This window comes from Chiroxiphia lanceolata, chromosome 20, assembly GCF_009829145.1.
Source record: "Chiroxiphia lanceolata isolate bChiLan1 chromosome 20, bChiLan1.pri, whole genome shotgun sequence".
Classification (NCBI taxonomy): Eukaryota; Metazoa; Chordata; class Aves; order Passeriformes; family Pipridae; genus Chiroxiphia; species Chiroxiphia lanceolata.
The window spans coordinates 10,817,254-10,844,427 of NC_045656.1; the positions used below are offsets into that span (position 1 = coordinate 10,817,254).

A 27,174-nucleotide genomic window follows, 5' to 3' on the forward strand; every position below is an offset into this window, starting at 1 on the left:
AGAGAACCCCGAGAACCCACCCCAGGGGTCCCGTGGGCAGAGGGGCAGCCCCGGCCCTGCCACGGAACGACCCAGTGTCAGTTAATTGAAATTCATGTACCTTGAGCAGACGTGGCTGTTCCTGTCCCTGCCTGGGCAGCACAGGGGCAGCTTTGCCACACACCATCCCCCAGAGCCAGGAGTGAATCCACCCCGCTGCCCTCCATTCCCCGTGGCTGCTGTGCCAGGAGCTCTGTCGGGAAGGGCAGAACTAAAGCGCTAAAATGTGTCAAATGGAAAGAAGAGGTGAGAAACTTCCCGCAGTGCTACAACAACAGCCCGAGGGTCAGCGCCTGGGGATTTCCCCCTGTACCACCTTCCCCAGGGCAGTAAAGTACAGAAAAAAAGAAAAAAAAAAAAAAAAGCTTGGGGAAAAAAGCCAGTTTGTCCAGTCTGGTCCATGTACAGTCCAAGTGCGTGAAGCTTAATCTGGGGAATGAGGGACTCCTGCAGCCTCCTCTTCCTCTCCCATTTATTGCTAATTACCTGAAATTTAACCTAATCCACCATTCTGTTAAGCACATTGTACTGTGGCTATCGTGAGTTTCTTTTCAGTATGGTAAAAAAAAGTCCACAGCTAAAATCTTACACGTTTGGATTAAAACCAGGATTAGAGAAACTTCCCTGGCTCAGGAAGCCACTACCTTGAGGTGTGCAAACAGGGTTAAGGACCAACACTTCCCTTTAGAGCAGGAACACCCGAGGCCAGAGCAGGTGCACGGCGGGGCTGTTTTGGGAAATGGCTTTGGATTTGGACAAGACGCGGCTCTGCAGCCCAGGACTCCAGACCTCCCCCGGCTCCGCCGTCCCTCGGGATCCACGCGGTTCTGGAACACTTAAACCAAACAGAAGGGAGGGATGAAGGCGTTAACTCAGGCAATGGGGCAGGAGTTGATCATCTGGCGACGCGGCCGACGGGATGGGAACTGTACAAATCAAGTGCAGCATCACACCCGGCGCGGGGCCCTCGGGGAGGGGCCGCGCGCGTCAGTCAGGTCCAGAGATAGAAAATAAAATTAAAAAGCAACTATCACACGATCTTTTGATGCTGTGACGCTTGAAGCTGCCGGCGCTTCGCTGCTTCTGCACTTGGCTGGCGGAGCCGTGGCGCATCCTCCCGCTGTTGGCGTGGCGGCGGTGGGCGAGAGCTCCACGTTCTCCTTGTCGATCCTGCGGAAACACGAGGCCCGCGCTCAGTCCCGGGGAGCCCCCAGGGCCGGGGGGACCCGCCTGCCCTGGAGACAACGGCCGGGATGAGGTGGGTCCCCCACGGGGTCCGGCCCCGCCAGGGTGTGCTGAGAAAGAATCAAACCATGTCTGGGGCAGGGCAGGGCTGAGAGCCGCTGCCTCCCCCTGCAGCCCTTGGGGCCAGCAGGGAGGAAAGGGAGAGGAAAAGCGAGAGATCTTGTGTGTCTGATGAAAACAAAACGTCTGGTTAAGTGAGGGAAGGAGGAAGAGGCAAGGAAACGAAGGCACCGGAGTGCTGTGAGAACACTGAGCCAGTGAGTTTGGCTCCAGTCTTGCTTTTGCATTCTCCAGGAGGAAGGGCCACACTGCCAAACCTACAGGCTTCTTCCAGCCAAAAACCAATGGCTGCTGTGGAACAGGGGCACAGCAGGGAGAGGAAGGTTCATTTCTGAACCCAGGATTCTGCTGCAGTGGCAGAGGCTGATTCTTGCTATCAGGAAAGATTAGTGTGTATTCAGGTACCCCCCTTCCCTCTACACTGCATCTTGGCTCACAAAAAAGCTCAGTAAAAGCACGGAAGGTACAAATCAGAGTTGGGAGGACTCTGTCTCACTGCCAGGAGAGTGAAGGGCTCAGCTGGCTCGTGCTGCACTCAGCAGGAACAGAACCCACGCAGAGGTTTCCCTGAACAGCTGAGTGTCAAGTGCAGACACCAACTGTAATGATTCAAACTGTCCATAAAAACAATTCACAGACTCACAGAATCGTTAAGGTTGGAAAAGACCTTTAAGGTCATTGAATCCAACCATCAAATTTAACTTTTAACAAGTAAAGAAACAGTTTTCTACGGTGGGTATTCACAGGAAACAGGCACAGAGCAGGTGAGACACTCCTCACAAGAACTGCTGTTGCCCAAGTTCAGCCCCGGTGGCAGGAAGAGTTTTGTGGGGGACAGGCGAGGTTTGTGCCCTTTCTGAGGGCACAACTTACATACTCACACCCGAAGCTTCAGATGGTCTCTGCAGGACAAGGTAACTATTATGTTTTGCTCAAAGTCTCACATCAAACAAACTTCAGAAATGAACTGCTTTAGTGTAAACGTGGCACTGACACGACAACACCACCCCAGACCTGCCGTGGGAGCCGCCCCTGAGCTCGGGCACCGGCACTCGAAGCCCCAAAAGCCAAGAGCTGTGTTAGTGCAGATGTGCTCCCAACCAGCTGTTCCTTCTCTGCTGCCCCTGCTGTGGGTTAATCAGCCCTGGCTGGGGGTTAATCAGCCCTGCAGCAGCAGCGGCTGCGGAGCTGCCACAGTGTGACTGTTTGAGGAGTGTTTGACACCCTCACACCCACGGCAGGTGCAGCACTGGAATGAGGAGCAGGACGGGTGGTTTTAGGCAAGAGGCTACAAGTACAATCAGCAGCAAAAATTAGAATGTCTGACAGCGAATACAAAAGTTAGAACAAAATCCTGTTACTGTGACATCTCCACAATTCCGTACAGGGAAGTGATTGTCAGTGGCATTAATGGGAACAAAGAACACCCTCCACACTTGGCACAGCGACAGCGTGAGGGCTCCAGCAGAGGCTGCTGCAGGCTGAGGCTGCTGCAGGCTGCACCTTCCTCTCCCTGTGTGGGCAGTAGCACAAACCCCCCAACTCCGCTGAGGACAGGAACAACCCCCGGGGTGAGCAAAAACCCTCCTCTGCAGCTTTCTCTTACTTCTCCATACAAAGCAGAAATGCAGTGGTGTGGAGCTCCCCATCTCCTGCCCCTCTGCCTGCTGCTGTCAGCCCAAAGAACCCACGTCTGCTGGTGAGTCACTGAGGTTGGAGCTGACTCCTGGTAACTCTAAAGAGCTCACACCAAACAGTGCTTCAGTTGAGCTTCACACGTGCAGCACGGTGATTTCCACACCAAGCATCCACCTCTCTGTTGCCAGATTTGTTCTCGAGGCCGTGCCTGGCTCTCTCTGCTCTACCATCAGATATTTTGGCATCCCCCAGGAAAGGCCCCAGTGTAGCGCTCGCTGAAGCCATTCCCGTGTCAGTAACTGCTCCTCATGCCACAGCCCCACCCTGACACAGCTCAAGCAGCATTTCGTGCAAATATGATGAAAGAAGAGTACCTGGATGAGGCAGCTGCATGAAAACTGCAGACTTAGAGCAAGGCAGAGAAGCTTCACAGACACAGAATGAAAGAAATAAAGGTAAGTGAATAATGTCCATGAGACGGGGAAGGGGAGGGAAAGGAGCAGAGGTGGTGACAGACAAAACATTTATAAACAATGATCTGGCCTGGTTGTTTTCAGATGCAAGAAATGAATTTTTCATGTATTTGCAACTTAATATATTTGTAACCATAACCAAAAGCTCACTTGGCTGAAAGTGTTTCTTTGCCTCAGTGTGGTGAGGGAGCTCGGTGCTGCTTTCACTGGTGTTTTACATCTCATTTCCAAGCAAACAGTGCCCTGTGTGTCATCAGTGTGTCATTTCAGACTCACCACTAACCTGAACGAGTTCCCTAGTTCCCAACTCTATTTGTGGAGACTCTTAACCAGCCTTTGACAAAAGCCATGTGTTTGCACAGCACTTGGAAGGAATGTTTGACAGGCTGGATTAATTCCTTCCTCTCAGCTTGCAAAGGAATAGGGAACAGAAAGTGGGGCAGAAGGAAGGAGGACATTTACACAGCAAAATGCTTCTTTTCCTCACAGAGAGCCCAATCCTGCACCATCACCTGACCCTTGGAAACAAACTGCTGGAGCTGCCACCAATGTCCTCAACAGAAAGATGCTGCCCAGAATGTCCTTATTCCACACTGACAGCAAGGTCTGTTCCCAAAGAAATCCCCACTACCAAATCACTCAAACAGAGCCCTGTCTTACCCCTGCTGCACCTCTGCATCCTGAACACAAACCATCCCAGTGTCCAGAGCCAGGGGCCTCTGGAAGGGCAGATTCCTGCAGAGCCAAGCCCAGCCCAGCCCAGCCCAGCAGGGTTCAGTGCAGGGAGCAGAAACCAGGGAGCAAGAGAGTGAAAAAACCCAGAACACCTTAATCCAAGGGCTTTCTGGGCTTCCACTGGGCTTAGAAATGAAGTAGAAATAAAAAGTTGGTTGAAGTGTGTATTTAGAACTGCAACAGCTAAATCATCCCTTAAGAAATATCTCACAGTGTAATTTTTATGACAAAGAAAAGATTTCCTCAGTATAGGAACCACCCCTCCAAAATCACTTCAAGAAGAGTCTTCATGCAGATTTCTTTGACATAAATTCCATCTTCTTCCTATATTTAATTTCTTCTGCCTTATGCTGCTATACCGAGTGATTTTTACTCTTCATTTATTTTCACCCTGCAAACCTTTGCTGTTAAATTTCACCTCTGCATTTCCTTACAATTCCCTTCTCCCCTTGCCAGGAGTTGAGTGTTTTTATCCATTTACTGCCTTGGATGACTGTTCCTTTCCTGCACACCTTCACTTTACCATCAACATATTTCTGGCCACCAGTCTGAGCTGACCCTTTCTCATGTATCCACATGAACTCTTTTCTTCCTTGGAGGTAGAGTCCAACCCCTTTGCTGCTGTGTGGGCACTGGCCTTGGATCACACAGTCAGCTGGAGCTTTGTCAGCCCAGCACACTCTGCATGGCACACTTAGGGATTATTTTTCCCAACATGTGCTACCTTGCAGTGCCCAGATCAGCATTTTCTCCTTGCAAATTACATGATTACGTGTTTATATTTATTCCTTTTCAAGCCCTTACTGCTGCACATGTTCCACATGAAGATGGAGCTGCTGTCTGTTCTGATGCCCTTAATGCTTTTCCCTTCATGTGGAGTGACCTGGGAGACAGCTTTTATGCTGGACAGAATCCAGCATCTGAGCTGGAGTAACAGCTCAAACAGTTTAATATTCATTTCACTCTGGAAGGCGCCGATGTTTGGTGCACAAACACATCCAAAGAGCCAACAGAGTGTTTGGCTCCCAAACCTGGAATTCCCCCACTTCCCTCACCCAGGTGGTCCCAGAGCAGCCACTGACCTGGGGAGTGCTGGGAAGTGGCCAGTGAGGTCATGGAGTTGGAGAGGTTGAGGTTGGCAGTGATGCTGAGCTGGCTCTGCACGGCCGGGGGGTACGGAGACGTGGGGGTCAGTAGGGACTCCTCACTGGCTTCCTCATCAATTCCAGGCAAGTACGTGTCAATCAAGGCATCCAGGAACTTCACTATGAGCTCAGCATAGTCTGGGATTTGGTTTTGCTGTGGGAGATGGGTGGGGAAAAAGAAAGATTGTTCTTTTCTTTGTACTTTCCTGTCAGTCTGAGCTCTGCTCCAGAGCTCACGCTGCAATCCCACCGCTTTGCCTGGAAATTTTAAACAGCATCTGATGCATCTGTAAAAACTCATTTGTGGTCTTTTTCAGATCAATCTAAATGTGCACATTAAAGACCACTTGTAGGTGTAACTTCAGTGTGGGAGCCCAGGGGCAGGAAGGGGGGCTGTTCCCCAGGGACTGAGCTGCAGAGCTCTGGCAGCTCTGCCCCTGGGCCACTGCCCTGCTCAGCCCTTCCCCCTGGCATGGCTGGGCACACGGGCACTGCTCCACTGGCTCTGCTCTGACACAGAGTTTAACCTTATGGAATCATCTTTCTTATCAAATTAACCCTTTACACTGTAAGATACATGTAATAAAGTGACCCTGGGAGCAGGAAAAGGTGCCCTTACACACCTGACTGCTTTTCCCCAATTCTGGTAGTTTATCTGAGTGTATCAAAGCCCCTGCTGCAGGCTCAGAACTGGTTTTAGCCCAAGAAGTGAGCCTGACAGCTTTCTGCTTGCTTAGAGCAATCCTGTGCCTTGTTTATGTGCATCTTTCTTGCAGCACCAACGTGCCCCAGGAAGGCCAAAAACTCCTGAGCACACAGAGCTCTTACCTTGGAGAAGGGACCAGCAAACCTCCACAGCCCATTGAATCCAAAACCTGCAACAACAAATGGAACATGACCCTCAAAGCCCAGCTCTCACTGGCACAGAATGACCAGCACAGAATGAGTGCTCCCTCATCTTCAAAGGTGAATTTGCCATGGATTCCATATCTCAGTTCCAAAATTCTGTCAGCATTGAAGTTTTTCTCAACTGTCACCTGCTCTTATGGATCTTCCTGGAAAGTTTTTGACTAAGGACCATAAAAACATGTTTTGGTTTTAAGTGTCCCAGTTCAAGTGAGCTCAGGCACTGAAAACCAAACATTACACTAAGGAATTTACCAGTACTTAAATCGACCCCTAGTTAATGAAGATAACAAAGTTCATCATCTATCACCACCATTCACATTCTGTGTTTCTTTAAGTTGCTTGGAGGAAACAGAATCCTGAGGTCCAACATCTTTTACTCAGATAGATAGTGAAATACTTTTAATATTTGGTGCACAACTGCAGCGGTTCTAATATTTCATGTCAGGACTATTTTTAATCTGCAAACTCTTATTTTTCCTTGGATACCTGAAGCTGGAGAGGTGCCACACCAGCCTGCCTGACTAGTCCAGGAGGGCTGCAATTTGGAAACATTTTCAGTAGTAAATCTAACTCAAAATACAGCAGTTTTGAAAAGAAGGGGAAAATATTTACTCTGTAGATAAGATGTTTGGTACTGGGGTGGAGATTCCTCGTGGTAGACAACACTCTGCACAATCCCATGGATTGGATTCAACAAGTTTGGATCCTGGCACAGCGATAAAAGGGTATTGATCTTGGAGTCCAATAAATTATGCCTGAAGAAAAGAGAAGTGGCTTATTTTCTGGTCATTAAATAAAATAAATCTGCAGTTCCAAACTGACTACAGTAACCAGCAGTTCAGGTGGGATTTTTACACCTCAGTGATTCCAGAACACAATTCCCAGTGTTCCATGAGGACTCTTAACGAAGGGCAGCACTTTCAGTATAACCATATACCATTACAGCCTTCCCCCAGCACTTTAAATTGCAAATATTTTAATTCCTTTAAAGCACAAATTCTTCACTGGATTTGTGTTCCTGTCAGCCACAGTCCCAAAGCAGCTTTCTAAACCCATGGAGCTCTGTCCCACTGAGCTGCCTGCAGGTCTCTGCCACGCTGGGGTTTTAAGGCAAATGCCAGTTACTGACAATCATTGTTTCAGTAACTCACAGAACTTGGGTGGGCTTTGACCACGACTTTATAAAGCCAGAACAAGGCAGCATTCCTTTAAATGGTGCTCATCTGCTCACCTTAATTTCTGACAGTTGGGCTTCCTTTACACGTATTTGCTCCAGCAAAACTACAACAGATATCTAAAGAAATACACCCAGAGTACCTGCAAAAGGCTTTAAATCAGTTTTGAAACACACCTGGGGGGCAAATCAAAACCAACCAGCCATGGCCAGCCTGCAGCTCGTAACCCACACGTGAGAGGTACTCACACAACAGGAAAGACCTTTGGGAAGACAACACTGGCTTCTGCTAAATACTCGTAGAGGATGCGCTGGTCGAACTCGTCTGTGGTGTACTTCACCAGTGGCCTGCACAGGAGAGACCCCATCAGTGCCTGGCACTTTGCACAGCAGAGACCCCATCAGTGCCTGGCACTTTGCACAGCAGAGACCCCATCAGTGCCTGGCACTTTGCACAGAGACTCCATCAGTGCCTGGCACTTTGCACAGGAGAGACTCCATCAGCGCCTGGCACTTTGCACAGGAGAGACCCCATCAGTGCCTGGCACTTTGCACAGGGAGAGACTCCATCAGCTCACTGACAGCCCTGACTGTGCTGTGGGTAAGGGCTTGACAGTTCTGACTAGCATGAAGCAGCACTACAGAAGATTCACTTATGTCTATACTAGGAAACACCAAAACCAGTTGGTAACAGCCTCTGTTTTGGCAGTAAGTTCATCTAGTTGGGTTTGGACACAAGTGTCCAACTGAGCCTCTCTGAATTGTCTGTGCCTTGGGAACTGCATTGGCACAGCTGAAGGAAGGTCTATCAGACTGTACTACATTACTATCTAATGACTTTTAAACTGAATTATGCTGAGATTCCAACAATTTTCATTTCTTTTGACCTATATATTAATAATCTTTTATTATATAAAATTAGTTTATGATAAAACTCAGCCAGGAAACACTCCAAGGAACACGTTTGCTTCACTGGGAGCTGGAAGGACATCAGAAAATAGCAGACAATACACAGAAGAAAGCTTACAAGAACTGTAAGCAGCAGAGCTTGAATTTTTGGGTCAGTCAGAACCTCTTCATCCAGGAGGACGTTTGACTCGGAAACGGAAACTTTCCGGAGATGTGGGTGTTGCTGTGGTGATATTCTCTGGGTTTCTGCCAGATAAAAAAGAGCAAAATAAACCCAAAGCAAGGCAGGGTCAGCTCCTGCACAACAGATTCAGTCATGTCCAAACCTCAGAGTTCACCAGCCTCCTCAGCGAGGTGACAGCAACGACTGTGCTGGAATAGAGCAGCACTGGACCAGTCCATGGGATGTGGTATCGGATGGCAAACAAAAACCCCAATTTCCTTGTCAGTGAAATACAGGCCCAGGGTGTAAGTACCAAATTCAGGGTCAGGTAGATACAAGAGAAGAACCCTGGTCTTGCATTGCAATTGGGGGTGGGGGCACAGGAAGCAGATGGGGGAGAAGATGAAGAGAGGCATTCCAGGCATCAGGTCACATTCCATCTCCTGCAGGAATCTGCAGCTGGGGCTTATTAACTTATAACAAGCCAAATGTTGTTTATTTGCTTGCACTCCTATATGCAGGACTTTGGAGCTGCCCTGATTCTGCACCTGTAAACTGAGCAGCTCCAATTCCAGCCTCAGCTGCCAGTGATAGGAAGGCTGCACCCTGCAGAAGCACTGCTAAGAAAGGTGCTTCTCCCTTACCTTGGAGTAACCTTGGTAAATAAACACTCAATTTAGAAATAATCCTTTGTATAGATATACAAAGTGTTTATAATTAGTATTATTCTTAAAATGTTAGTCCTGTTTCTCACCCATTTCATAATCATTTTCGGCTACTCTCCTCATTTTGGGAGGCGTTGTGATTCCAGATTCCATGTCTTGCCTTTTAGGAGCCTTTGTGTCCGATATCAAATGGTCAAAACTTTTCCTTGTACCTAAAAACAATTTATCAGGCAATTAAAAACATTAAACCTGAATCCATTTTCTAACTTCTTCTGATTTTCTGGCCAAGCTACTCCCCTCTCTACCGTGTACTGCCAGGAATCTGGGGACATTCTCCCGCTCTCCGGGATGGGACAGACAGGACGGTCACACCATGCCGCTCTCCATCACAGTTTCCACAGTGCTTCACAACACACATGAGGAGAACATGCAGTTAGTCAGGTGGGCATGCCATGGACCCCTGGGCACCACACCACACTGAGACACATGCCACAAGGTGGGTACTGAAAAGGAAGCAGGAACAGGGCTGCAATGAAGGAAATGCCCCTCTTCTGCCACCTGGGTAAGGCCAAAGGGCTCCCGCAAGTTCTGCAGAGCAACTCAGCTCGTTCCTCTGATAAAAGACTTGGTTTGGAAACACGATGCCCTGAGAAGCCATGAACACAAATCAGATTGCTTATAAAACATCTCCAGTTCTGGGACCATCTCTAGCACAAACCAGAGCAGCTGAGCTAAGTATTCACTTCTTGGGTTTGCTGGATAGGGCTGGTAGCAGAAAATTGGCACGAGGAATCTTTAGTGACTGGAATATATTTTTTTCTTCCTTTTCTCCCTTTTCCACTTCACATGCACATTTGGAGTGTCACTCTTGCTCCCTCCCTTCATGACCAAAAGAACTGAGTCCTCTTTAACTGTCCAGTGTCCTGCAATCTGTATTTGCAGAAACTGTACATATTCCTCTGAATCAGGACAAAGCCCTTAAAGTCAGAACCAATACAAGAGAATAACTTTTCTCCAGTAATGCTTCCCGAGTACTCTGTAGAAAAAAAATCAACAACTTAGTTATCTTAAATAACCTAGAAGCTTTTTAGTGTTGGCTTGTGAAGGCTGCCCCATGTCCAGGCTCATGGATTTCCGGGTGCGGGGGCTGATCTGTCCCACGGTCGGGTAGTTGGCAGCCAGGTGTCTGACCCCTTGGGGGATGACCAGGGCTGGTTCTCCTTTAGTGTCCTGCAAGTGCAAAGAAATTAAATTAAGGAACTCTTTCAAACTCTGCACATTCAGGCCTAAGTTTCTCAAGCAGCCAAACTACCCCTTATTAAACCCATATTTCCCACCAAGTTAATTTACCCTAAGCACATATTAAGACACAGTAATTACTTTGCTTGCAAAAATGTCTGAGCTAGTGAAACCAAACAATCTGATGTGAATGTAATGCTGAGGAGATAAAAAATAAAGTAATGAAAAACACAAGCAAATCAGCCTGTGGGGCAAGATGAAACATATTTAATATGCAGCTACTCCATGCTCAATGCTAAAAACAGAGCAAGGTGCTCCCTGTCAAGAGACACAGGCTCTCCATGGCACTTCCAGGTTGATTCCCTGGCTGATGTCTCTGGTTGCACACAGACAGGCTGTAATAAGGTGTCAGGGTTTTCCAGTGGCACAGACAAGTACATGCCTTGGAGCTCTTAAAAGCACAAACAGAACTTTCTTCTAAAATATAAATGAGATTAAATCAGGTTTGTAGAAATATGCTAGCAAAAAGTATTACAGCCTCCAGAGCAGTTAAACTCTGAAATAGTTTTATGGATTTGAAAATTGAAAATTAAATCTGTGTGAATTCCAGGCCTAAATTTGTCTTTGACTCCTGATCACAGTGGAAGCAGTAAATTGGTCAGGAACCAGTCACAGCCCAGGAACTCAGTGCTGTCAGTGGGGGTTCAACCCTCAATATACCACAGGTTATCTCCAGGTCACTTCCTAAAGGAAACAGATATTGCCATTTGGATAACTTATCTAGAAGTCAGACAACCAACCTATAGCTAGTGTCACTGTGATGTATGGGATATGTATCCATAGGAACATTTTCCATTGACACGTCTGTCAACAAGAGAGACTTCCTATGCTTTAGGCTGCAGCGGCTCCGAACCTCCTCAGACACTGTCAGCAGAGCTGGAAATGCATTGAACAATATAAACAATATGCCATCAATTTACAGTTTTTACTGAGCCCAAAGAAGACCACTGAGCTGTATTTACACCTTATGAAATGCACAGATTAAAAGCAGGTCATTTAAAAGAATTATACTCCCCATCCAGTGACGATGACAAGATTTACACATTGGCCCTCACATGTCACAATTTCTGTTTCTAGACCACTAGAAATTTGAATGCTCTAAGACACACCCTTCAGTATTTACACCAAGAAACCTCCAGCCTCCCTGAAGGATTTCCAAAGCTGGAGAGCAGGTGCTGTGCTGGCAAAGCCCTCAGTCCCCAAACAGCTTTCCTTGTTGAACCCACCCTGCCCACACTCCTGTCCACCTCCAGTTACAAGTTTCCTTTATGCTGGTACAATTCCAACAATCTAAACCTGAAGGAATTCCCAAATAATCCACTCCTTTTCCATCACAGACTCAAAAGGCAGCTTGGTTCATTTTACCTGCCAGGTAAGCCACGCTCTGGGTGTTCACCTCGAACTTGTCACAGTTCCTGTGTTTGTTAACCAGAGCGAGGAGTGTGTGCAAAATCCTCACTGTCCTTGCTACAGTGGTAGGAGAAGGATGCCTGTACCCTAAGAAATAAAATATTGTATTTAATTCTTGAACCCATATTTCTGAAGCATTAATGTTTTGAAAATACTTATGAATATTTTCCAGTAGGTTTTCAGGACACTCTGTCTCAAGGGTAAGGAAGCACAGCACTGTCAGAAATTGCATATTCAGGAGTAGTTCTTTCTGTCCCATCCCTCAAACCACATAATTTCAAACGTTTGTGCATGCATTGTATCTATTGCCCCACAAATCTGTCTTCTAAAAGGAACAGTGAGCCTGAGTGCAGGCAAACACACAGAGACACTGGAGGAAGAAGTAAAGAACTGCAGGAAATGAAGCCCCACGTCCTGTGACAGTTCAGAATTTACAGCATTAAAGACCTTTCTAGGACATGTATAAAGGAAACCTGGCAAAGTCCTTTAGTCAAAGAACATTTAATTCTGCATCTACTCTGTAATCCAAGTTACTTAAAATCCACCACCCCGTTTGTGCCCTTTATGCTTGGACTTGTTTTTTTTCCAAATTAAGAGTGTTCATCTAAAAGGAACAGCAGTATACACTCTTACCTTTCAGGAGATGTCCCACTAGTGCAAAGTTAAAGTTGGAGTTGAAATTTAGCCCAACAAAATGATCCATTTGCTTGCAGTGCCATTCAAGTGGTCTCCTGATCTCCATGAACACCTCTTCTGGACTCTGACCCAAAAGAAATAAAATAAAAGAGTACCTCACTGGAAGTTACTTTTTTAAGTGACAAAACAGTTCCTTTAAGAGGTCACAGGAAAATATCACAGATCACATCTGGACATTTCTGTTCCAGTTTCACACAGAGCAATAAGAGTTTCATCTCCACATCTTAGTTCTGCTGTTGTTATCACTCAAGTGAAACAATTTCTAATGCAAATTTCAGGTTTAGTTGCTTAAGCAGTGCCCACAAGGACAAAGTTGGGGGTTTTTTCCCCTTCTTTAACAGCTCTGACATCACTGAAGGGTCAGCCAGAGCTGAGTGCTGCCAGCTCACCTTGTCATTGAACACCCGCAGGCTGTCCAGGGTGTGCAGGTTCTGCTCCAGCAGTGCTGTTCCTGCCGAGTACAGGTTCACTTCATCCAGCTGCAGCACTGCCATGGCCACCCAGAAGAGAGCCTTGTGCATAGGAGAGTCCTGGAGGGGAGAGAGAGAGCCACCAGTTCACTTCCAAGTCAGTTCCTGTAGATGAACAACAACCAGGACCCATGGGGGGGCTTGTCCTCCTCGTAGCAGGTTTTGTCCTCAGCCATCCATTCCAACAAAACAGATGCTCCTCCTTGTACCTGTTGGTTTGCTGCTCAAACAGGGCACCTGACAGTACCCTCAGCTGGGTGAATTCCCAGCAAACCAGGCCCTGCCATTTCCAGCCTGACGTGGAAGGGCCGTACCAGCAATCAGACACCCCAAGCCAGGGCTGGAAATGCTGTGGAAAGCAAGCCTGGGAACAGCCTTTGCCCACGTGGCCATGGCCCAGTTTGGGGAAGCAGAACAGAACATCCTGCAGCATTTCCAAAGCCTTTGCACAGGTCCCACAGACAATCTGCCACATGTCCCATATGTGGTACTTCCAAGCATGAGTCACAGCAGTGAAGTGGGAACTTCAGATCCCCCAACACTTATCTGAGATTATACCCACAATTAGAATTTTAATTTATAAAATACATTCTCTGTTTACTCTAAAAAGCCAGTTATTTACCTTGTTAAGAAGAGGCTGCAGCTTGGTGAGGGCTATAACTGTGGCTTCTATTAGAACTTGGCTATTGTAATTATCAGGACCTTTTAAACAGCTCTCAAGTCCCTTTTGTAAGAAAAGAGAATAATTAAAAATACAACCATAATTACATTTTGCTTTGTAAAAAGAAGATCAAAGCTCTACACAATAATTGCAGCTCTCAATTATTACAAAGCCTGAGCTCATTTTACACCAATTCTCAAGAACTTTTCCAAATGGAGATTTACACAGCAGTGATATATGTACTGCTGAGAGCAGCTGCACAACAGGCACCACAACAGCCAGGGTGCAGAGCAGGGTATAAGAGCTGGAGAAAAGCTCTTTTATCATTTAGATGCCATTCAATTAAAGTTTATGTCCATAAACTCGAATAAAATGCTTAAAGGACACATATTTAGCACACTGTTCACTTGCTATGGAACACAACCTTCTTCAGAAAAAGGGAACATCACTGTCAGTCCAGGCAGACTGTAAATAAATATATTTACTTACAACACATGAGGTTATGCACTTCCTTTAGGAGAAAGGAAGTTGTGAATCATGTGCATGCAGGTAAATGCCTTAACAGAAAATGTCTCATTTATTTAAATAACTGACTGTTGAATCCACCTTTGTCTCAAATGTTAAACTCAATATCGAGCCCTACTGTTACTCTACAAGTCACAGCAGTGATAGAACTTATTGCCACCAAATCAATTCAAAATAAAAGGCTTGGCCTACAGAAAGTGTATTTCCAATCAGTTCTATACAAAAATATGCTTGAAAACATATTTATCCTCAAATTATGCCAAGTTCTATATTTGATGGGAAGACAGAGCTAAAATTAGCTACTTTATGAGTCACAAAGAAAACAGACAGCCCCATATACCTTGCTGAGAATTCGGATGATTTGTTTTATTTGTCCATGAGACACGTTTACTTATACAGCCAAAGACAACCAGTGCTCTTGGCTGCAGGGAGGGGTTACTGGAATGCAAACCTATGAAGAAACAGAGGACACTGCATTAAACACATATACAACAAAAACCCCATATAACAAAAAGCTGAGAATTTCGGTGTGCTACCAGGCAGGGTGTGACACTACCACGTACTTTTGAGCTAGTTCAGTCCACTGGTCCAGCCACTTGCACGTTGGAATATCCCTCATACAGGCCTAAAAAGAATTAGACTGTTTGAATACATGTGACATTAAGAAGAAGTACTTTGTAAATTCAGAGTGTGCAGCAGTTTACTCTCAGGAGTCAGCTCTTGGTATCTCTAACCACGCCAGGGCAGTGTCCCTGCACTGCCAGCCTGCAGCACGGGCAGCAGTGCCCCTCTCCCTCAGGGACCTTCCCTGAGGCCCCCGTACCTCCATGATCTCCAGCAAGGCCTCGGTGACGGTCTCCAGCGAGGTCAGAGCGAAGGTCTCCCTCTCGTAGCCGGGCGAGAAGGACCTGTCGCGGTAGCTGGAGCGGAAGGCGATGACCGCGGCCGACTTCACCTTGCTGATCCCAAACAGCAAATAAAACTTGGGCAGAGAGAACTCAGTCAAGCTCAGCCTTAAAACTTGCTTGGTCTCCTCTGTTGAATAAAGATTTACGTATTAGATTTACACCTTGGAAGTTCCAACTCACATTTTAACACTCTGAGGCCTCACCCTCCCAACACCAGAGCAGATAAACAGCCTGTAGGTTCCTGCACATTCCAACACTGTTCCCTTTGCTGCTGCTCCCCAATTACGCCACAACAGCTGGGCCCCCTGCACTGATTGCTGAAACCAGGCACAAGGAAGAGGGATTCTAAAAACAGGTACAAAGATGTGGTTCTGTGACTTCTCCTCACACTGATTCAGATATGGAACCCAGAGCGTTCCTGTTCTGAAATACCAAAAGAATGGAGGTTCAAAGCAGCAAACTCTGCTTTTGGCTCTGGCACTGACATGAAGAAAGCCATTTAAAACAGAAGAAATGATGGCCTGCTCTGGCACTGGACTATTTTCACAGTTCTGCCCTTGCAGGTTATCTCGGTGCACTCCAACCCCCTGTGCAAGCAAGGAGGGCTCAGGGAGGCTCCCTGTGCCAGAGCACAGCCTCTGTGTGTGTGTGTGTGCACCCACTCACCCTTCCATACACACAGACATAACTTGAGCTTTCAGATACTTAAACAAAGGACAAGATTACAGAAACTCAGAATGTTTTTTTCTGCACAAATCCAGCCTGTGCTTCTGGGGCAAGAAGTAGCTAATTGCTAATACCTGTTATTTTAGGACTGCTAAAATACCAACAGTAGATTAAAATACCTGTTTTACACTATAGCTTCACAATTCCTTATGTAATTGATATTTTTGTTACCACATTATGCAACCATTCACAAGATGCACATCAGCCAGTTTTAGCACAGATTGTATTTTCTCCTTTGCCTCACCACTCACTGATACTTTCTTCTCTTTTTCTAAAACCCATATACAATGGGTTTTAGAAAATTATACAAACAATTTGCATTATGCACCTGCTCTAAACGAGATATTTTTTAATTCCATACTCATTTCTTGTTGATCATATCTTCGTTCTGATTTGTATTCAAGCTGAGCTACAAAGCACTATTTTCAACTCTCAGAATAGTTGCAGAGAGAATGACAACTCAAATATTTTGCCAAACAAATTAAGGAGCAATCATCTTCACTGAACTCAAAAAATCACCACTGAAGTGAAGCTGTGAACAAGTGCACAGAGAGTGCATGATGTTGATGACGAGTACCGTGAGTGGAAGCTCTGAGGGAAAGGGGGGCCCGTGGCCACCAGCAGAGTGACCACGTGGAAGAGGTAGGGAGGTGTGCAGCCACATCCAGGGAGTTGTTGAAGGACAGCATGGCATGTAGCGGCCAGGATAGCAATGTCATCCCACATCAGGTGCTGCTCCAGCGTGGGAGTGGGGGACAGACAAGTCTTGTCGATGATTTGTACACATCCTCCCAATCACCTGCAAGCCAGAAACCATCCCTGTTGTGCTCAAACGAGGAGCCCAGCTCAGAATCCAGTAAAAACCACACAATTCAACACTGGAATTATTCTATTGCTTGGAACCTATTTTGTCATGGGTTTTGCATCATTGCCTGTACTGAGATCAGAAAGCATCTCAGTGTCACATTAGCAGATAAATTGAAATTATTATATAAAAGGAAATTAAGGCAAAGAGGGAACTCACTTTGCTTGACACGAGTTGACATTGCCAGAAGCCAGTGCCACAGCCGTGTCTGCCATCACCTCAGCTTGATGGAGCCCAAGCCCCCCGTGGCACTGGTTTTGATGAAACTGTCCAGCACTACATCCAGGAGATCTGTTATCTGAGACAGGAAAGAAATCCTCTCTTAACTTTGGTTTCCCACAGTGAAGCACCACCAAAATCTGCAATTGTATGTTTCTTTAGCTGAAGATGCAAAACTATCACAAACTGAAGCATCAGTTTTAGTCACTCATTACTCTTTTGGCAAAAAGCCTCATGTAAATTTTAGAACCACAAAGCTGAATTCCATCAGGTTTTACTCGAAATGCTTCAGTACTGTGGAGAAACTATAATTTATTTTGCACTATTTTTATTTTAGTTTCCACTTTAAAAGCATAACTATTTATAAAATGCTGAACACAGTAAGAAGGGAATGGATTTGAAGCAGAAAAAATGTACTTCCAAGAAAATAAGCAAGATCTCATCTGTCAAAGTTCTTGCTTGGAGCCCGTCGTGTGTGAACATGGCTGCCAGTAAAACAACTTTCTTCTCATGTTAAATAAAAAGACCATTTAATATATATGCAGGTAAGAAGCTGATCTGTCCAAGAGCACAGACCCCTCAAACTCTAGAGGTACACACAGGCAAACACTGGATGCTATTTCAGTACTGGCTCAACTCAGCTCTCATCACTTCATCAAAAGTGGTTGCAACTCCAGTCGGGTCAATTCAGTGAATGACAAAACTTCTGCTGACTGCTGTGAAACATCTCATCTTTTTTGTTCTCCATATTTACCTGCTGACTGCCTCTGATATTGGACATAACAGTCATACTGCTCTCAGTGTGATTTAAGCTTTCAAAATAAGCTGGGTTTTTTGTTTTGTTTTGTTGGGGTTTTTTTTGCCAATGGAATAAGGAAGAAATCCCACTCATGCAATCCATTTGTCAGGTCTCCCACATTCTCCAAGAGCAGCTCTTTGATGCTGGGCTACAGCAGTTTGGGCAGCAGCTAAAAAAAAAATCACTAAAATAGTGTGCCAAGGAGGAAGTCGATGCAAAGCTCGTGGGGGAGCCTGGCCACAGGAAGCACATTTGCCCAGACACCTTCCCCTTGAATGGCATGTGTGATGTCAGCTTTACTCTTCTCATGTTGATGATTACCTAATCATCAACAGGATAGGAATGAAAATGCCTCTGTTTCAAAAGTGCAAACAGAAAAAAATGTGTTTGTTCAATGCCATGGCCTCATACCCCTCAGTGTCAGTGCTCTGCTCTTTCCATCCAGACCCTCCACCCTGGGGTTCTGATCAACTGATTTACTACTGTTACCAACAGCTTGTAATTTTCAATTCTCAGTAAGGGCCAGGAGCACATTTCTAGAAGCCAGAGTTCAGTAATGATTTTATGAAGCATTTTACAGAGTGGAAACTTCAGAAGAACCTGTTCACTGCTCTCCGTGCAGCTCACACACTGGGGCTATGTAGGAGCAGTTTTATTCTTCTGCATTAACATTTAAGTGGTTAAAAACTCTATAATCTGTTTACAAATGGTGCAGAATCTGTACCTGTCCAAGACTTCCCCATATCTTAGCTTGAATGGAAGGATACATCTGCTTCTCATTTATTGTCATTGTGATGAGCTTATCCAGAATAGCAGTGACTCGCTGGCGCTTGGCATCGTCGTTGTGCTTGCAGAACCTGACCAGGTTGGACAGCCAGGGAGTCATGTACTCCAGACACAGGTGTTTCAGCTCAATACCTGAAAGAGAAATGCACTGAATGCACTGAACTCTCTCAATGAGTGAGATGTCTAGCAAAACCTGTTTTAACATTAATTCAAAGTTTAAAAAAAAAGGCAGCTGCCTTTTAATCTGCTTCAGGAGAAAGGAGAGGGCACATTCAAATATGAAAAGTTTTGTTCCAAGAGCTGCCATCCAGTCTGGGAAACTGCCTGCCCTGAGGGTGTTACACTGCTGGGCTCCAGGGACACAGACAGGAACAGATCATCTGCAACCAGCCCAAGCAGAATTTGCAATTTAAACTGACTGTAACTCAGTAAGCTTAACTGACCAAGCCAGACAGCTACTACCTGTCCCATTCAGGGTGAGCATTGAGACACACTAGAGTTACTCACTGGATTTGCTAAATCCCGAAATACACTCCTCCAAGAACTCCAAGGTGAGGTGTGGCTCGTTTGCTGCAAGAGTCTTACTGATAGATACAATAAATAGTGTGTTGTTGGCAGGAATACACAGACCTGAAGTTTCCAGTAACTGGCCCTCAATCTTTAAATTAAAGGTACAGGTTAAGGCACATAGGAGATTATAGGCAGCAGACCTGTAACAAAGCAAACAACGTGATTTGTAGGAGTTTTCTTGTACATTTGAAAATATAAACATTGTTCATCACAGTAGCAGTACCGACATTTTAAAAACCAAATCCATTTTTAAAACCCAAATCTATAGCAGAAATCACATCTAAATCCTGAACTTTTCCCCTGCATCAGTTACAATTCAGAGGACAAACACACTTGCCGTGGAGAAACAGAAGAAATTATTCTTCCACTTGCTCTGAACAATTTCTGCTGAGGGTACAGAGTGTGCTTGAAGGGCTTTGTATGGGACTTCTCAGAATGGCTTGTAGTTCCAGGAAATCCTAAATCATTCCAGGTGCACCTGAGCTGCTGGACAGAGCCTGCCCAGGGCCCAGAGGTGGCCCCTGGCCAGCACACAGCCAGAGGAGCCCGTCAGACATGGATCATGAGCCTGCTCTAAGGGGTACAGCTCCCACATTATTAAACAACAGGTTCAACACCATGGAAATCAAATGTACCTAATAAACATACAGTGCAAAGCAGAAGTATTTCTCCTTATAAAGAGAAATTAAGCTTCCTACATGACTTCAGTTCCTCTCACAGTGTATGCCTTTCTTCACCTATAGAAACCCAATCTTCCTTTATCAGAAATTACTTTTTTATGGAGCTGTGGTGGCAGAAAAACGATTAGATCTTCTAAACTAAGGAAGCCTTGGAGAGAATTCTCACATTTTGACCAAAGCTGGTATTGATTTCAAAGCTCTGTACCTCAGACTGGGGTCTGAGCTCCCCAGGTTGAGCAGTGCTATGTTCAGCAGCGTTCCAGGGACATCCTTGGGACGGATTTTGGTGTGCTGAGGGATGGAGTCCGGCTGGGGACAGCTCCCACCGCGTCCGGATGTGGATGATGGACCTCACGATGGCTTCACACTCCTGATGCATGAAGGTGAGTGGTGTGCCTTGGTTGGCAATGGTCAGGGTTGAACTGGTTCTCATCAACAAGACAGATTTCCTCAATCTCAGAGGCGTAGTAAATGTCATTTAAAAACACTGTCTGGCCCAGGACTCGTGTTCGCTCTGCCGATGTCACCTGCACAGCTGTCGACCAACCTTAGAAAGAGAACAGAGAGTTGGCTCAGCACCTTCTGTTATCATACAAAAAGTCTGACACTCCTAATTTTATAAAAGATAACGAATGAAATTTTACACTTCTTAAAGGGGCCATACTAGAAATTGTGATTTCTCCTCGAAATGGAAGGAGAACTAAGAGACAGAAAAATCAATAGGAACAGCACTAAAAGCACTTACTTTAATAGAAACTTTGGTGTCTTTATGAGCCAGCTTGAGAGCATTGTGAAACACTTTCAAGTCCTCCTCCAAAGCCAAGGTAGCTGCTGGGAGCTTCTGCTGGTCGTGTTCGATGTGCTCTGCCAGCTTCCCTGGAGAGTCTATTAAAACAAGCCTTTTGCTTCCTTTCAAACCTGTCAAGAGTCTTTCATGGTATTTGGTGTATTCTCTGACCCAAGAGTTACAGTTATAAATAAAACTGCGGCAACATTTTCATAAGCAAAGCTGGAAAAACTACAAACCATTTAGAAAGAAAGTCTGTTTTAAAGCGATTACTGGGGCCAGCGTGGGTGAGGTCCACCACGATTTCATATGGCTTTGCATAGTATGGCTTCAGGGTCAGCAGCACGTGGTAGATGAGCAGATCACATTGATCTGGCCAGTCTTGAACTGTGGGACGAGACCAGACACGGCTGGGTTACATCTGAGAGCCACAGTACAGAGCCTGGGCCTCAGGCCCACCAACAGCACTCCCACCATGGACACGAGCCAGGCTGAGCCTCCACACCCCGGAGCCACCTCAGGGGCACCACACTGGCCCCTGCCACTGCTCCCCCAGGGTCACAGCCCAACCCTGTTTAGTGCCCAGTGTGCTGGAGTTCGACTTGGGATTCAACTCAACCACAACCTCCCACAGCCAAGTGACCTCCAGGAGGTTTGTTCAACTAAGAGAAAAACTCAAGCCATGCTGGAGCAGCAGTGCAGCTGCATTGCACGGAAAGAGCTCAAGAGCTTCTTTAAAATAAAGTGTTTCTAACTTTGCTACCACTTTAGAGATTCAAATTATATCTATTTTTGTATGTGGAAAAATATACTTATCTCAGGAGTTTTAATTAAGAATAAATAAATATCCACACACCAATTTTTTTTGAATCAGACCCATTCCATTTGCTATATACTGCAACACTTTAATGCTTGGGGGAGTGTTTCCAAGAATGGTCAGTCCTCTGAGGACTACAGAGGATTTGTCTACAAAAATAACTCTTTCTGGAAAAAACATTCACATAATTAAGAATAATTTTCTCATTTAAAGATTCTGTGAATTTTGAGACTGGGCAACACATCTGCCTAAACCACATCTCCAGAGTTCACACAGCAGACAGAATTCTACTGGGAAGAATTAATTAAAGATAAATACATCAGTAACTCATGAAAATTTAAGGTACTTTTAAATCCTTGCCACTGTTCCAAGCTGTCATTAACTCAACTCTGTCAAGCAAACAACAGGATACAGGCAGAGCAACTAAATGCTGTAGGCACAGCTGTAGCTTTGAAGGTACCAGGGCACCTCTCCCAGTAACACCCAAGTGCAGGACACCTGAGGAGATGTCCTGGACACAGAACATCTGTCTGCCCAAGAGCCTTTTCTCCCGTTCCTTCCTGTTGCTCTGAGCTGGGCAGGTGGGTGTTTCCCCTCCCAACTGTCATGGTGTGGCCGTTACCAAAAGGAAGTGTGTCATCACTGTGGTTTGAGTTCCCCACTCAGAGCAAACAACACGTCATTTCAGTTCCAGATTTGCCTAAAATATACCAGCATTGCCCAAAACTCCTTGCTGCATACTGATGGTCGTTTGCATCCTAAGAGCAAATATATGCACAAAGAAATCTTATTGTAAAGGACTAAATATCTGAAACACCCATTTTCTGTTGATTGCATCTTGGCAAGGTAAGTACCCATTTTCCTTCTCCTATTTTAAGTAGCACTCCAAAGTTTCTTATATTTTGTAGAAAATAATATGCAAAAGCATTTTTAAAGAAGTTCAAGTAACTCAAAAATAGTAACAAACTGTAGAAATATTATCTCAACTGAATCAAGGAAGCTGATAAACTGTATTTTCAGTCCTGTTAAAGGTTATTCACGATCAGACTCCAAGGAATTAGCAGTGACAGTCACTACTTAGCTCTGTTGTTCCTGCACTGCAGATCTCACAGGGTACTGAGACTCTGTCAATACCCAGACACAAAGGGTTGAACTCAAAAGAAAAACAGCTCTTTAAAGATCAGTTCCTTTGCTCTGGTAATTTTAAGCAGAGCCCTTCACGCCATCAGCCTGTTGATTTTTAAGAAAGGCCATCTGGTGTGGGCCACTACAATGAACAGTGGGCTCAGTGTGCTGGGGCAGCAGGAGGAGCTGCTCCCTGGGCACTGCCAGGAATGCCCAGTGTGTCTGTGCCCGTCCTGCACGGCCGGAGCCTCGGCCCCAACGGGCTCAACAAAACAGGCCTGGCCTTCTAATTCCCCTCTGTAAAGTGTGCTACAAGGGATCACCCAGGTGACTCCTACCAGGTACAGATAAAAACTCCCACTGAGCTGGAGCTGATTACTGAGATGGTTGGAATATTTCGGAGGAATTATTTTATGGTCTGGGTGAACTGCAAAGTTAAAGACACAAATCTGCTGCTGCTCCTTTGCCGTGTAAGGAGTGAGCTCCTCACACAGGTGTGTCACTGCCTTCCCCTCCCCTGCTCACACACCAGGAACGTCACTTCTCCCCTCTTCCCAGAGTCCCTCAGCAATTCCAAGTGCTGCCATCTGGATTTTGCAAGATAGGAAGTTCACCCCTCTGGTTTCTGCGAGTGAACAGATCCCATTCTTTGGTAGGTGTGCAAGCTTCTGACTATGAGAAAAGCAAACACTGTCTGGAGTATTTCAGAATTACCAAATTTACACACACAGACAGATACACTTTGTTACCTTTAAAAACAAATTTGGTCAAGAACAAATATACTTATAAAATTAACACTGTTCCTTTTGGTCATTCTCTGTAGTATTTATATCTGAAACCAATAGAGTCTGTAACATTCAAAGGAAATATTCTGAGGTGTTACTAGAGGCCCTGGATGGGACATAAGCCTTAATCTCTGAACATCTCAGGTTGTAACCTGGCCCAAGCAGCAGCAGTGGGTGGGTCACAGCTTGGCTGATTCCTCGCTGCTATTTTGAGGGTTTTATCTCAATATTCAGACCATCGGCATCAGAAATTATCAGTTTCCTGCCCTGCAGACAAATTCAACAGTACAAATTGAATACCACACAAATGTGAAACAGAACATATTAATGGTTAATCTCATTGGCATAATTATCTGAGACATTTTAAGAAAATGTCACAATCTGTAGCACGTTTGGAAGAAAAATGCAAGTACGTTTTATGGTAAATAGTTTTTTGTACAAAAAGGCAGAAAAATCGGAGAACAAAGATTTTCCTGGGCATTTTAAAGTACTCCAGACAGCTGGGCTAGAAAATAGAAACAGTTCACAAGTTACTACTGTCACAGGAACGTTTTGGGTGGAAGTTTTCCCCTTGCCCATCTCTATCAGCATGTTCCATTGCCCAAGCCCAGGGGAATGCAGGGGGGAGGGAAGCAGTAAACCTGACATGGTTTCTCCACCCCCTGTGCAGAAGTGAGGAGCTCAGAGTGTAACATGGCCAGCACTGGAGAGATGGAACTGCCAGAGGCTGCCCCAACACCACTGGGCAGGGCGTAGGAAACACTTTCCTTTTTCTCTTTGCCCCATGTCCTTTCTTAATATTCGTTTATTTCTATAAACCCCAAACTGTCAGAAGCTGGAGACAAGTGATCCTTTCACAAAACTGAGTGCCTGAACTCATGTGCCACATCCACTAAAACTGAGGCCAACTTACACACTCTGTCCATCTGAGGCTATTCCCTCAGAAGTCTGGTCCCAAACCCCAAAGAACCAGCACTTGCTAAACTACACCACCATCTGTATTTTTGCAGGGGACAGGAAGATGAAGACAAAGAGAGGCACTAACCCACACCTGGCCTTCCCTGTCACGATGATCTTCTCCCTGTGTTTGCAAACGAGCGCGAACCACACGGTTCCCTTCGGGTTAGAGAGGAAACCTGGAATCCCATCAGCCAGAACCTCAGTGGAGCCAGAACAGAACAGAAGCCAATACAAATTCTCCTCTGAGCATCAATTTCAGCAGCAAAATTACTACCTTTGAAATGCAAAGTACCCTGCAGTCCTTCTCCTCCACATGGCCCAAATCCAACATCTTCCCCTGCCACAAGTGCAGTTTTCTGCCACTGGAGGACCCAGGAATACCAGCAAACCCAAGAGTCCAGTGACCAAAGAAACATGTGAAGACAGTAAGTCTCTTGTACTGATTTGCTTCATTATCATTGCAGTACTTGTGCTATCTGCACCTTCCTATTTCTGTCCACAGTCGTAATAGCAAATAACTGTCCTATCTCAAAAAAAACTCAGCAGGGGAAACGCAGGCCCAGGAGCAACGGGGACATTGTGGCCACCAGCAGCTTATGGCCAATGGCAGCAGGAACGTGGCAGAGGATGCCCAGGGAGACAGCTGGAACTGAGCTGACAATGCAGGACTTGCTCTCAGGGAGGGACACGGGGAACAGAAGGAAAACTGAAGATGAAACTACCTGAGAAACTCACTACAGCAACAGACAATGCACAGGAAAACAAAGAACCAGCCCAGTCACACAAACCCATTTTAACCAATTTTGTAGTTGAGATTTAATTCACACTCCAGTAAAAATTCATCTTTTGCCCTTTTACGTCATTAATGTAAGGCAAACCTCAGCTTTAAGAAACAACATGAATTTTCCCCCAGGAAAATTCAGAATCTAGAGGTTTTTTCTTTATGCCACTGGGAATGCTGCAGCCAAGTGTGGATCTAGAAAGGAATAAGACTGTGTTAAACAGCTTTCTGTACCGAGTGTCACGGATGGTTTTACTCCTTGGACCAGGACAGGAGCTGAACAGGATGAAACAAAGGGACCGAATCTGCCCATGCTCAGGGCAAGAAAGAACAGACTGCTAGCTGATAAATGCACCCAAGCCTGAGACACTGCACAGGTATAACCAGTAGCTTTTTTAAGAAACCATACATCAACCACTGATCAGGATCTAGTCCCTCTCAACATGCCCTTTGGGTTTTTCCATCAAGAACTTCTTAAACCAGCTTAATTTCTTTGGAACCAGAACTGAGATTCAAACCATATCTATTGTGTTTCCATGTTGTGTATGAAGAGATGAAGTTTGTGCTGATTTGTTAGAATATGAGAACTGTTTCAATTTATCCCAATAAACTTGCAACATCCATTTTTAATAACTTGACTTATGTGATACTATTTCTCTAAGTCAAAATATTAGAAAAAAACAGGGACACCAGCATTTTGAAATTTCCTGTAACATTAGTTGAGCTCAGTAAAGGTCTCTGATGACTCGCTGTGATTTCTTGCATCACAAGAAACACACTCTACTTTCTCCTAACACCAATTAAAACATGCCAAAAATTTATTAAAAACCACAAGAACTTTCAGTTTCTTTATTCTCAGAGAGATCTGATTTCCCCATAATTCCAGGCAGATGCCTCTGTCTGGTCTCTCTGCAGCAGAGCTTTGCTGTTTAAGGAAACATGAGAAGCTTTTCACAGGCTACTTCTGGAAGAAGATCTGTTGCCCCACGATTACAAGTGCTGAGCCTGCACTGTGTCAAAGCTCCAAAAGCCTGGGCAGCTGTGACAGTTCTGACACGAGATAGTTGTTATGAATGTGAAAGAATCAGGACATGACCAAATCCCCAACCCCGCTCCATCAGATCACCAGAAACTCGGCTGAACAGGCAGGTGGAGGAGCAGCAGAGAGGCAGCACCACAGCACATGGAGTCAGGAGAGAGCTCAGAGAGTGCAACTGCCCAGCTCAAAGAGGGCTGTACAGTAAGGAAAATGAAGGACTTCACATGCTTAGCCTAGAACTGAGAGTCATTAGAAAATAAGTTCATGGACATGGGAAGAAATACATCCATAGGGCAAAGTCCCACAAATTCCCCTAAATCACAAATTCAGACCCAAGAGCTCCAAGAGAGGATCCAACACACAGTGGAATGGGAGGGCACAGGATTTGTCAGGCAACTCCAAAACACGAGGAGAAAGTCCAGGAGAAGAATAAGGGGACAGAGACAGATCAGTGATGACAACCCAGGACCGAGAGGAGACAAACAGAACATCCCACAGGGTGGACAAGAGCTGAAGGGCAGGGTTGGGGATGCTGCACTGCAGCCCACAGGTAGCAACAGCAGAGGTTGTGCAAGGACTAAAAAAAGACTGAGACAGCCAATGTGAGAATCTGCCCTGGAGTAAAACTGCTCCCATCCAGGAAGGCAGAGAACTGACCCAGGAGAACGATCCATACGGGGCAGCCAAGAACACAGGAACAGCCAGGGCAGACGGGGGGGATGGGGATGAGACAAAGGATCAGACAGGAAACCTGAGTTACAGTGTGGGCATGGGAGCAGGATGTGTTTTGCTGCAGAAACAGGGACAGCCTCAAAAAGAGAAGCAGTGCAATCAGAAGGGAGGTACAACAGGAAAGGCGGGAGGAGATGAAGAAGCTGTGGAGCAATCTGTCAGCAGCCACTGGAAGAACACACTTGCAAAATGCCATGAGGACATATTTGGTATGGTCTTCTTTTCACCAGGCAGCCTTTCCAGGCAAAAATGGTCAAGGAGACAAAAGAAAGTAGTTCAGTTACACTCCAGGTATGACAACAGAGAGTGGGAAGCAGCTGCTCAGAGCACAGCCCCCCATTAATGATGGTAGCAGGTACCAACATGGTCCAGGCAGAAA

At 45.7% G+C, this 27,174-nt stretch overlaps 2 protein-coding genes across 2 annotated transcripts in view; one reads left to right on the forward strand and one right to left on the reverse strand.

Moving 5' to 3' along the window:
* Positions 1-766: 766 nt before the first annotated feature.
* Positions 767-27,174, reverse strand: part of NF1 (neurofibromin 1) — a 74,838-nt gene continuing 48,430 nt past the window's right edge. The window contains 36 exon segments of the mRNA XM_032707769.1: positions 767-1,172; positions 1,175-1,209; positions 5,269-5,489; positions 6,164-6,210; positions 6,857-6,999; positions 7,668-7,766; positions 8,432-8,573; positions 9,245-9,367; positions 10,232-10,342; positions 10,345-10,385; positions 11,195-11,330; positions 11,820-11,951; positions 12,498-12,624; positions 12,950-13,090; positions 13,653-13,754; positions 14,557-14,599; positions 14,601-14,654; positions 14,656-14,667; positions 14,780-14,841; positions 15,040-15,251; positions 16,370-16,424; positions 16,426-16,455; positions 16,457-16,500; positions 16,503-16,549; positions 16,551-16,649; positions 16,875-16,938; positions 16,941-17,013; positions 18,458-18,651; positions 19,027-19,229; positions 19,975-20,081; positions 20,083-20,187; positions 20,189-20,316; positions 20,511-20,750; positions 20,753-20,779; positions 20,782-20,922; positions 20,925-20,943. Of these exon segments, the coding sequence (XP_032563660.1) occupies positions 1,027-1,172; positions 1,175-1,209; positions 5,269-5,489; positions 6,164-6,210; positions 6,857-6,999; positions 7,668-7,766; positions 8,432-8,573; positions 9,245-9,367; positions 10,232-10,342; positions 10,345-10,385; positions 11,195-11,330; positions 11,820-11,951; positions 12,498-12,624; positions 12,950-13,090; positions 13,653-13,754; positions 14,557-14,599; positions 14,601-14,654; positions 14,656-14,667; positions 14,780-14,841; positions 15,040-15,251; positions 16,370-16,424; positions 16,426-16,455; positions 16,457-16,500; positions 16,503-16,549; positions 16,551-16,649; positions 16,875-16,938; positions 16,941-17,013; positions 18,458-18,651; positions 19,027-19,229; positions 19,975-20,081; positions 20,083-20,187; positions 20,189-20,316; positions 20,511-20,750; positions 20,753-20,779; positions 20,782-20,922; positions 20,925-20,943 (3,705 nt within the window). The 3' untranslated portion in view covers positions 767-1,026.
* Positions 22,080-25,654, forward strand: EVI2A (ecotropic viral integration site 2A). Its single transcript, XM_032707767.1, is given in 7 exon segments — positions 22,080-22,219; positions 24,294-24,413; positions 24,416-24,451; positions 24,454-24,572; positions 24,575-24,713; positions 24,716-24,966; positions 24,968-25,654. Coding segments are annotated over 6 exon segments (750 nt in total). The 5' UTR covers positions 22,080-22,219; positions 24,294-24,304; the 3' UTR covers positions 25,064-25,654.